Genomic DNA, 12107 nt, shown 5'->3' with positions numbered 1-12107 from the left:
CTCATTTCCCTGTGCTAGGTGCTTCTAAACCAAACAATGTTTGTGTTACTCTACTAATGTTTTAATTGTTATTCCACTTCCCCACAGATAGAAGCCTTAATGTAGACATTTCCCCCAAGCCCACAATTTTTCTACCTTCAGTTATGGAGCAAGAACTCCATCAGGCTGGAACATATCTTTGTCTCCTTGAGGATTTTTTCCCGGATGTTATCAAGATAGATTGGAGAGAAAAGGATGACAAAACAAATCTGACATCGCAGCAGGGAGACACCGTGAAGACCAACAACACATACATGAAATTCAGCTGGCTGACCGTGAGTGGAGCGTCAATGGATAAAGAACACAAATGTATCGTCAAACATGAGTGGAATAAAGGAGGAGTTGACCAAGAGATTCTATTTCCTCCACAGAAAAAAGGTATGTGCATGTATATATGAATGCAACATTCCAGTACCCTTTTTTGCCCCCAAAGGAAATAGTCCACATTTTTTGTCAAATATTAATGAAAAGAAACAAATAGAAACTTTTTATTGATGTTGCAACCTTTAATATAGGACATAAATGTCCTGCTCTTTCTTTTAGAAATTCTTTTCTAAAAGAAATTCAGTCCTTTAGAATTGAAGTAGAATGGGCTTTGGAACATACAGAAAAAAAGAAGACAAATTCACTTAGTCTTTCTTGCCTCAGTTTCATCATCTGAAAATAAGGTCACAGTGATGTCTTTGGAGGGTCATTGTATGAATTAATTGAAATAATGCATATGAAAGCCCCTAGCAATCTTGCAAACCATAAATGCTCAAGAGAGAACCACACTTGATTATGAAATAAGAACAATTATTCATCTTTCAAGAATGTTCTACTCAACAGTCAGAGTTTTTTTCACTTCAATCTTGCTCTACTCAAAGGATTACCCACAAATAATGAGTTATAAGCTGTAAAATGTTTGAGCCAGATCACAGCTCAACAAAAGTAATTTGGCTGCTGAGGATGGTCTTGGGTTTTTCATATTTGAATTTATATTCCACTCTAAGGGGAGATTTGATAAGTAAAGATGAGCTGAGGCTACCGTGTACATTCTCCCTTTCTACACAATGAATGTATTTCTTACCATTGGTAAAGCTGCTCTGCAAACATTCTTGCAGTCCTGGTGTGTGCCAGGCCTGGGAAGGATGTAGGATGAACTACCGCTCCAAGGAGGATCACTACAGTAAAGAGAATATACTTGTCTAATCACTTAGGGTCACTCATGATTCAGGCAAGTTGTCCCAAATTAACCTCATTGGTGATGACACTGGTCATATTCAGATACTGTGGGTGGATGACTGAATGTGCTCTGGACCTGCTGTGATCCAGGAACTCGCTAGACTCATAAGTCAAGTTCTGGCTGGCATTAACATCACAGACCAAGGCCCTACAGAGCCCATAAGAAGGAACTAGTTTATATTTTCCCTGTGGTTCACAAGTCCTTGGGAGCAGCGGACAGCAAACACATAACGAGACATGCAAAGACCTTTTGCAGTATACCACTCTGAATTGCTAAATTAAATCTTTATCTTCTTGAATCCTTAGTTTCTCCAGTGATCAATTTAGAGTCAAACACTTACTTACTTTTCCTTTCTCCTGGAATGTGATGAAGACAATGTGCAGTAATGCCAGTGAAAATGCTTGGTTTTGAAAACATGAGAAGAATATGTCTATTCATTTGTTTTATATTTTCCTAATAGCTGGTGTAAAATTATAAACAACCCTAATTTCTTATTCCTACAGCTAAGAAACAGAGAGGAAGCAAGTGGGCCAAACACAAGTTTAATGTAATCACTGGGCTGAAGTATTTTAACTATTGATTTTTATAGAATAAAAATATGCTATGGTACATTCTATGATGATCATTTTAGAAAAGGGAGAACTTCTTATTCATGATGTGTTTTACCTGAGAATTAAGTTCTGAAAAGACTGTCTCCCAAGACCTTCTCATAGCAACAAAGCTATTGAGGGCATTTCTGTTAATGTTTTTCTATAGCAAATTTCTAATGCTGTTTCTTGTAAGGATTTTGTTTGTTTGTTCTTTTTGTTTTTGATGAAAGTTAATAATACATAGAACATGGAAGTCAAAATCCACGAAGTGATTTTGAAGAGATAAAACTAATCTGGTCCAAGTTTTCAGCGAATCTGATTGAAAAAGAAAATCTAGGACATACCCACAGATTATAATTTGAGAGATTATTACCTTAATGTTTTTCAATAAATCAATTCATGGTGATTAGAGATTTTTACTTCTCTTTTAATGAGTAAAGTCACTGTATGGAAAAGAAAGGGAATTTTAAGACACTTTAAAGTCAGTTCTTGAGAATATTTTAACACCTAAACATGATTATATGCACTTTTTTATTCTTGAGATTTACTCCAAAGCCAACTGCTCAGCTTTATTTTTTAAGAGCGTACTCTGTGGAGTGAATAATTTCCATAACAGAACCATACCTGTATGGACAAGAACAAATCAAGCAGAGAAAGAATAAACCAAAACATGTTAGGACTTTCTTCCTCCACCCAACAGTCAATTATCTTTTTAAGGATTTTTGTCTTTGTATGTATGTTGGGTTTTGTTTTTGTTGGGGTTTTGTTTTGCTTTGTTTTTGTTTTGATTTTTTCTACACTATAAATACAACCCTCACTTCAGTTTTATATATTCAGAAAACTATGATTCTTGACCAATCTTTTAATCCCTGGAAAGAAGCACACTGAAATACTAATGTTCTATAATCAAAAGGTCATTTGTTAAGAGTAATTAAGATAGTGGAAGGGATGATGTCTTAGAGTCCACAATGGTAAATATATTATCGATTTCTATGGATTGTTTTACAAGGTAGTTTCCACATGTTCTAGCTCATCTAAATCCTCATAATGGTTCTTTGAGTGCTGGCTTTGCCCATCACTGGTATGACTCCCAGTGATTTATTTAGACTTTCTAAACCTCACATCTTCATGGCTAACATGAATACAGTTCATGTCAGTGTCACTAGGGAATTATATGACCTAATACATGTGAACAATTCACATGGTGCCTGGCAGAGTAATAATCACTCAGTAGGTATTGGCTTTCATTTGTAGTGTTGTCATGTTGACAAATACCACCCACCACTCCAGAAAAGAATGTGTGGGAGTTGGGAATATTGGGAACATGCATAATTTGGAAAGGTAGGGTCTCTTTCTTTTGCTTAGAAGGAGAATTTACCTAAGCCAGACTCCTCCCAAAATGTAAGATTCTGCTGTGGAATTTATTTGGGTATCAACCTGGCTAGTCTAGCATAAGGCATTTCATGTTAGCAATGGGTGCTAAGGACTGTAGAGAAGCCACTGTTTCTGGTTATTTTTCCATTCAACCAATATTTATAGAACACCTACTGTGCAGCAGGCTCTGTGTCAGGAGCTAGGAGCACTTAGATATTAGATATTAGCACTTAGACATTACCCTCCAGTTGTGAGGAAAGAAAAAAAAAAATGTATCATTCACGAACTTCAACATCTTCATGTGCAGAAATGCAATATATGAATTGACTTACTGATTTACACAAACTCAGAACAATCATTTCTGGAATTGTGGTATACATATTAGTAATAGCTCTCTCCTCTTGGTTGACAAATTCTATCTATCTATCTATCTATCTATCTATCCATCCATCCATATATCCACAACACAAACACCAGTCAAATAATATACATGAACAATTGAATAATGCTTGCTCTCATTTCTTTTAGATCTCACTGCTATTAATTCTACAAAAGCTTCTCTGAGATATAAAGACGGTAAGTTTTTGTCTATGTTTGCCTTTATGTTATGCTATAGCATTTTTTCCTCCTGATCAACTTAGCATCTGGCGTTAGGTGGAAACCTCAGAATGGCTGGTGATATTTTAACTCAATCCATCATTTCTCAGGAGTGTTTTTCACAGAATAAGTGTTTGTTTGGGTGTGAAAGGACTATAAATTAGGGGTACAGTGATTGCTCTGAATTCTTTCAACAATGGACTTGACTCATTTCTGTGACTTTTATTTCTACTGACTGAGGAAAACATGATATCAAGTTGCTTCTAGATAATTTTTACGTCTTTGTTCTTGCTGGTGGTTAACAACATGAACTGACACCAAGAGGTTTTTGCACAGAAGCATAATGCTGCGCTGCGAGTACATTTTGTTTAATTCTCTTAATACTCACTGTGAAGGATAATATTCCTATTTTACACATGAAGGCAATGACTTAAAATTAATTAAGTCCCTTACACCATGACACACAGCAAGATTAGAGGCTTCAACCCAGACCTTCTGAAATAACAATTCATACATCTTACTTAGTTTTCTATTCTTCTACATTGTTGTAGACACCCGAGACAGGTGTCCACATGGGGAGTGTGAGTACAGGGATTCAAACGCCACAGACCGGACATTAACCCTAGTCTTTTTATTATTAGCTCCATGAATATGGGCACAGTAGTTACACTTTCTGGAAAGCAGGAATAACAAAAATAACACCTCATCAGTTACTGAAGACATAATGTCATATATGTAGAATGTCTAAATAGTTTATTTTATTTAGCTGACACATAAGTACTAGTTTCTCTCCCTTTCTTCCAACATGTATAACAAGAGAGTACAAGAAACATTGCTCTAGCTTTGCTGATCTGCCTTCCATGTCCAATATCAAGAGGCCTCTAGACCTTAGCTAACATATTACTTTACCAAGGACACTTTGTCAAGGAATAATGAGTACAGCATCACTAGATGTCCTTTTCCACACCGAGGGCTAATGATTTTGGAATTCTGACTCAATGGAGATAAATACATACACAAAATTTCCATGTGAACAGACTCAGCCTAATGGTTCATTGAATAGCCAATCTGACACACCAACATTGGCATTAATTATTTTTTGATATCATGTATTTCCTGCAAAACCTCAAAGGATAACAAATGCAATTATCCTATAATATCTTAACTACAATAAATATATTCAGGGAGTGAGTTTGATCTCCTAAAGTTGCAGAGAGTTTGGATTTGCTCCTTTCTTCCACTTTATTTTATTATTTTTTAAGTTTTTATTTAAATTCCAGTTAGTTAACATACTGATTATAATATTAGTTTCAGGAATACAATATGGTAATTTAACACACACATCACCCAGGACTTATCACAACTAATGCCCTCTTTAATAAAACCTCCCCCCAACCCTACCTTGAACACAACCAAATTTCCATTGATTGTACCCTTGATAGGAATCTTAGCAATGCACAAGATATATTGGCTAAGATGCTTCTAAATCAACAATTTATCTTTATATTTATGCTTAACTCTTCGTAACTGAAAGTATTTATTACTTTGGAAGTACGGAAATACAAAGTAGGTAAGAATGTGCTATCAACATTATGTCACTAGGATTAAAATCTTGCTGGTGGTATTTATGAATCATATGACATCAGGCAAATTATTCTCTGTCCTCAGTTTATTTTTAAAATGACAATGAAAATAATAATCTCATAGGTTATTGAAAAATTAAGAAAGATTAAAACAATCTCAGGGGTTTGAAGTGGTGGGGGGGTGGAAGGTCGGGGTACCAGGTGGTGGGTATTATAGAGGGCACGGATTGCATGCAGCACTGGGTGTGGTGAAAAAATAATGATACTGTTATGCTTAAAATAAATAAATTTTAAAAATATTTATATAAAAATAGAAAGATTAGATCTTTTGATGGCTGCATAGTATTCCATTGTGTATATATACCACATCTTCTTGATCCATTCATCTGTTGATGGACATCTAGGTTCTTTCCATAGTTTGGCTATTGTAAGTGGTGATGCAACATGGAGGCTTAAGTGGGTAGAAGAAGAATAAATGAAACAAGATGGGATTGGGAGGGAGACAAACCATAAGTGACTCTTAATCTCACAAAACAAACTGAGGTTGCCGGGGGGAAGGGGTTTGGGAGAAGGGGGTGGGATTATGGACATTGGGGAGGGTATGTGATTTGGTGAGTGCTGTGAAGTGTGTAAGCCTGGTGATTCACAGACCTGTACCCCTGGGGATAAAAATATATGTTTATAAAAAATAAAAAATTAAAAAAAAAAAGAAAGATTAGATCTTTGCACACAAACTTTTCAAATTAAATGTCTGCCATGTAGTTAATGATTAAAGAATATTAGTTATATTATTACCTACAGACATGGTAGGGGTGAAGAAATGGTAAAAGCTATTTTAACCAATGCTTCTTCAGCCTGACTCATTCATCTAAGACATAGTCTTACTTTTTAATACTTTAGAATATTCTAAGTGAATTTCCCAGAGGTTATTGATTGTTTTGACCAGCAAGCTGGATTTTGAGTTATTTTGTGATGGTGGTGGGGGTAGTGTTAGTGGTGTAGATGTTTATTGTCAGGTTGTGAGGGTCTAGGGGCTTCCTTTCCACTTAGATCATCAGAAATGTATAATGTGACCTGTCTCCGATTAATAAGCCTTAGCCTTTCAAAAGAAAAGAAGGTGAAAATAATAAATGACTTGTTTTAGATACTTTGCAGCTGCAGTTCAAGACCACTTCTGCCTTATACACCTACCTTCTACTGCTCTTCAAGAGCCTGATCTACTCTGTCATCGTGGCCATCTGTCTGCTTGGGAGACCAGCATTCTGTGGCAATGGGAAGAGTACCTAATACATGGTGGCACAAGAGTCCGCTTTTCTCCAATGGCAATTGTCGCCAAAGTATCTGTTGTGGATCTAATGGGGCTTTCTCTCTGACACTGTTATATTTCAGTTCAGATGTGTCTTTTTCTATTGTGTCATTACTGCAGAACAGGTTTACACACCACTGGGTAAACAGAAACTTTCACTTTGCAGCTAGAACAAATTCTGCCATGACTCTGGGGCGGGGCCAGGGGGCATCAACACAAAGGCATCAACACCGCTCTCTCCTTAATGTCCACCAGCTCCTCAGCCACCCAGTCCCAGAGCCTCTGAGCACAGCCAACACACAGCTTCAGCTGCATCTCCTGGGGCTCTTTAACCAGATAACTGCTTCAAAGCCATTTATTCTACACATCTGGACTGCCATCACTGCTGCCTGAGTTTTGTACTGCTTTACATAATAGGCACAATAAAAAACAATCAAAGTTCTACTTTGGCCTCTGTGTTCTTTCATTTGGTGCAATGTAACTGAGAGTTCAAGGTAAAAGACAGCATGAAAACTGAGCCTTCAAATTCAACAGTGGTTGTTATATTGGTCATTTCCTCATTTCTAATTCTTTGTCTGAGATAGTCCTTATGAAGTCTTCTTTGGGGCACCAGCCCCAGGAGAGCCACAGCCAGTGAAGGTGCCCAGGTTGTTTCTCCTTCAAAGGTCAGCAAATTCAGATTCATTTGGTTGAAGACACTCTGGTGGTGACATTATAACCTGCCCCATGAATGGTGGGTGTGCTCAGACCTATCCCTCTGTGTCGGGAACATCATGTTTCCTGACCTCACAAGAACCCCATAAGAGTTCCACTAAAACCAGAAATGTAGGGTGGTGGCATAGTAAGTGCTTGAATTCTGAATCCCAAGTGCTTGAGTCTATGGCTATATGAACTCTCTGTGCCATAAGTTTATCATTTAAAATAAAGATACAATTTGCCAATCTCCTGGAGTAGTGTAGCTAAGATAATTTAATTTTGTTGAGTACATGTGAGTCCTCAACAGTATTAGCATCTACTGTTGACAGCTCTACTTTAGAAATAATAGATAACACACCTGCTCTCTCTCTCTCACACACACACACACACACACTCCCTCAAGCTATGCAGTAAGATTTACATGCAATACCATAGCACCATTTACAACAGTCCCAAATTAAATCCAACACCTAAGAAGAAACTAAGAAAATAAAATGATGTTGTATGATGAACTAGTATGCATCTACACAAAAATGTAGACTGTTGAAGAAATGTAAAATTAATTAGAAAGTAATGTTGAGGTGGCAGTGGCTGGCTCAGTGGAAAAAGCAAGGGACTCGATCTCATATTGTAAGCTGGTGCCCCATGGTGGGTATAGAGATTACATGAATAAATAAAAATATTTTTTAAAGAAGGTGTTCTTGAAAAAATATGCATGGAAGGACCCTACTAAAATTTTTAGGTTATATGTTTACATGGTTCCAAAATCAAAACAGTCTAAAAAATTGAAACACAAAATCTTGTTCCAACCACTGTCTCTACCTGCTTACCACTTACAGGTCACATTTTTGTTTCTTGCCTAACCTTCCAGTTTTTATTTAGGCAAATATGAATTTAGTTATAAAAATAAATAAATACATATAGATCTAATTTTCTTCCTTCTAACACACAAGTAGTAATGACACATTATTCCGCACTTCTCGCTTATACATCCTTGTGTCCTTTTTATGTCAACATAAAAGAGCACTTAGAAAGTTGCACAGTATTTCATTGCTGACTCTACCTTATAAGAGACATTATAAGACCAGTTCCTCATGGTAGACTAGTAGATTATTTCCAGTCTTTCATAATTATAAAATATGCTGAAATATAATATTATTTTATATCACTTCAGATGTGGTTACTGGTCATTTTAGCAGGTATTGCCAACTTACCCCACTAGAGTTAGCACCATTGTACACTTCTTTCATGATGTAGGTGAGTATCAGGACAGTACTGTCAAACACTACAATTTTGCTAATCTAACAAGTGAAAAATAGTGTCTCATCATGGTCTTCATTTGCTTTTATCTGATGAGGATAACCATCTTTTCGTGTATTGAGTCCATTTCCATTTATTTGTGTGTGTGTGTGTGTGTGTGTGTGTGTGTGTGCAAATATTTGTCCAGCAGTTTGCCCATGATTTCTATGAGTAAAAACACTAACAAGTATGGCACTCACTTATATATGTGTGTGTATTTCTACAAATATGGGTATAAAAATGTTCAATGCATGGTTGGTGGGTGAAGAAATAAATGATATTTTTCTCCTTATCTAATGAATCCTTTTAAAGTAGAAGTTTTTATATTTTAGCATAAAACAATATCTTATTTAAAATTCAAAAGGATCTTTTATTTATAATCAGTCTAAGTTTCTATGAAACAGGTGCTTTTGGAAACCAAGTAGAGGTTTCCATGTGAAAACAACATAAGACCCACCAGATACAAGAAAGTGGAAATTTAATTTTTTTCTACTCCTTGATTCTCAAGAATGTGATCAGACTTCTTTAGGACAAATGCCTCTACTTAGAGATCTGAACATGTTTCTGCACATGGAAAGCACAGAGACACAGAGGGGAAACTAACAAATGACCTACAGCTCTGTGGACTGATGTCATTGCTGGGGCTCCTAGGCAGTGTCTCCTGTGGCTTCTAACACCTTAGCACCTTCCTTCCCCGAATGGACCTGAGCTGCCCTGGACTGAGAGGTGCAGAGAGGGGGAGGGTGGTGGTGCTGGAGATCGTGTGGGTGGCGACAGGGTTCCGTTTTCTCAGGCTTGTTTCATCTATGTGCTCTGTCAAATGTGGTTGATTCATGGAAAATGCTCAAAGTCAAACCGGCCCCTGCTGGTTGGGGCTCTGCAAGCATGGGCTTCAGTGCTGAAAGATAAAATAAGGGCAGTTAAACCACAGCCAACTAGTTCACTTCCTAAAGGCCACAGCTAATTAAAAGAACACATCCATCTGGACACGCATGCTCCTGCTGTCAAACATACTCTCAGGCTGTGGGTGAGGGTCCCCTATTTTATACTGAGTTCATTCCAAGTAGCTGTTATGTGACTTGGGATTGTATGACCAGGACTGTCGAGATGCTGCTCCCTCAGTCCACTCCGATGACACTGTTCTGAAGGAGAGAGCAGGCACACTCCTTGTAGCACTAAGTGATTCCCGACATTCCACCAGGATCTGCTCTTTTCTGTGGCAGGTGATATCCTGAGGCTTCTATTTTCAGTCTCATTTAGTCAGTGTAAGCAGGGTGACACGAGATCCTTGTGTCTACAGACTACCGGTAGACTGTAGTCGACAAAACGGCAGGTCCTTCTTTCCTCACAAGAACACAGACATATGGAGGCTCTGAGTTCACTTGTGTCATTGAATGTCATAGACTGAGTCATCTCTGTCCCTCTACAGGGACTAGTGACTGTAGAGTCAAACTTAATTAGAGCAAGGCTCCATAGAAGTCATGCACATCAGAGAAACGTGCTGGGGGTGGAGCAGAGGAGGGCTGTTCAGCAACGTGAGCACAAAGAGCAAGTGTCCTCACCCTCACCCCACCCAAGCATGGAACAGAGAGGGTACCTAGTCCCTGGATCCAATCTGTCCAGTTTATGGCAAAGTATAATTCTATTTCTGAGATCATCACCCTAGGCTTTCATAGTTTGACCTGGCAGCACATTCTCACCATAGACTTCACTCTAGGTCTGTGCTTGACAGCCAACCTCTGGGTGAACCTGGGTTTCCAGGAGCATGGGCCCCATGCCATAGGTTCTGTCTAGCATGTGTAGGTGAGGGCACTTTCTCGGGGTAAAGTATGCATTTCCATCTAGCTTAGTCATCATCTATGGGCCTGGTATGAATGTGGCTCCCTTCCTGAGACAGGACATTCTAACTGTGGCCACACCTCTGACTCCTGAGATTTGGGTCCCAAAGCCAAACCCCCACCTTTCTCCACCATAAGAAGCTCTTTCTGGTTAGGCCTCAGCCTCCCACACCTCTCCCAGTGGCACTTTTGTTATTTGGTCCATTCTCAGAACAAGCACAGATGGATGATCTGACCTACACAAATCTATGGTCATTTTCCACCCAGATCGGCAACAGTGCTGCTATGCACAAGTGAGTTTCTCTTGAAGGACACAATGAATTAAAGAAGGAAAATTAATTGACGCACTACTTTCCTATGAAGCATTAAGATAAACATTCATGTTTGAAAGAAAGATTTCACAACATAATTTAGTTCATTTTACTTCGAATTAGTGAAGCACACTTTTTTTTAATTTTTTATTTTTTATAAACATATATTTTTATCCCCAGGCACACTATTTTTAAAAAAAGAGCCAAACACAAAGGGAAAATGATAGCAATGATTTCAAACTGTGGGTTCAAAATAAATCTCACACTATTTCAGAAGCATACTTCTAAGGGAAAGATGCTATTTCATGATAAAAATAATACAAAATATTATAGAGGGCACAGATTTCATGGAGCACTGGGTGTGGTACAAAAACAATGAATACTGCTATGCTAAAATAAATAAATAAATAAATAAATAAATGGAAGAAAAATAAATAATAAATAAATAAATAAAATTTAAAAAATAAAGCAGAATAAAAATAAAATAAAAATGAATAAAATCATTCAGTAAAAATAATAATAATAATAATACAAAATACCTAGTTACACTGTACATCTACTGACATTCCCTCCTCGCCCCTTTGTTAATTCCAAGGCTTCAGGTCAAATCTGTGATGCAAAACAAGAGAAGTAAAATGAATCATTTTGATATGTTAGAATTTATTACTTCTTAAAATTGTAAGAAGAGCACATTCTTGTGAAATAAAAAAAAAAAAAAACCAAGGGAAATGAAGGATGTTAAAAAAAGAAACACAAAAGAAATCTGAAACATGAAACAAAATTCCAATCTGGATATCAAAATAAAAAGATATTTTCTTGAGGTGCCTCGGTGGCACATTCAGTTAAGCATCTGATTCTTGGTTTCAGCTCAGATCCTTGTCTCAGGATCTAGGGATGGAGCCCTCGCCTCAGGATCGTTGCTCAGTGCAGAGTCTGCTTAAAGACTTTCACTCCCTTTGCCCTTCCCCTCCCTGCACTAGCATGCTTTCTCCCCCTAAAGATAAATAAATCAATCTTTTAAAAGAAAGCCATTTGGCATCATAAAAAAGTGTTATTCCAAAATATTGAAGTCTTCTGATTGGGAATATAGCACGAGATTTTGCTCCCACTATTCATGAACAGATCTGGCTCAGTCTCACTGAACACAGCATATTATTAGCAGGTAGGTCCTAAATGTACATGATCTGGTACAATGTCTATAAGGTACTACAATAAATAAATTCTTTATTAACTGTTCATTAAAGTCAGC

At 37.4% G+C, this 12107-nt stretch overlaps 1 protein-coding gene across 1 annotated transcript in view; it reads left to right on the top strand.

Annotated features, from left to right (window-relative positions):
• The window catches only part of LOC132016056 (uncharacterized), a 38510-nt gene extending 31383 nt beyond the window's left edge, over window positions 1-7127 (top strand). The window contains 4 exon segments of the mRNA XM_059397080.1: window positions 88-417; window positions 3757-3804; window positions 6553-6692; window positions 6694-7127. Coding sequence (XP_059253063.1) covers window positions 88-417; window positions 3757-3804; window positions 6553-6692; window positions 6694-7107 — 932 coding nt within the window. The 3' untranslated portion in view covers window positions 7108-7127.
• Window positions 7128-12107: the final 4980 nt, after the last annotated feature.

Source organism: Mustela nigripes, chromosome 4, assembly GCF_022355385.1.
Source record: "Mustela nigripes isolate SB6536 chromosome 4, MUSNIG.SB6536, whole genome shotgun sequence".
Classification (NCBI taxonomy): Eukaryota; Metazoa; Chordata; class Mammalia; order Carnivora; family Mustelidae; genus Mustela; species Mustela nigripes.
This window is presented reverse-complemented; position numbering and strand designations above follow the sequence as displayed.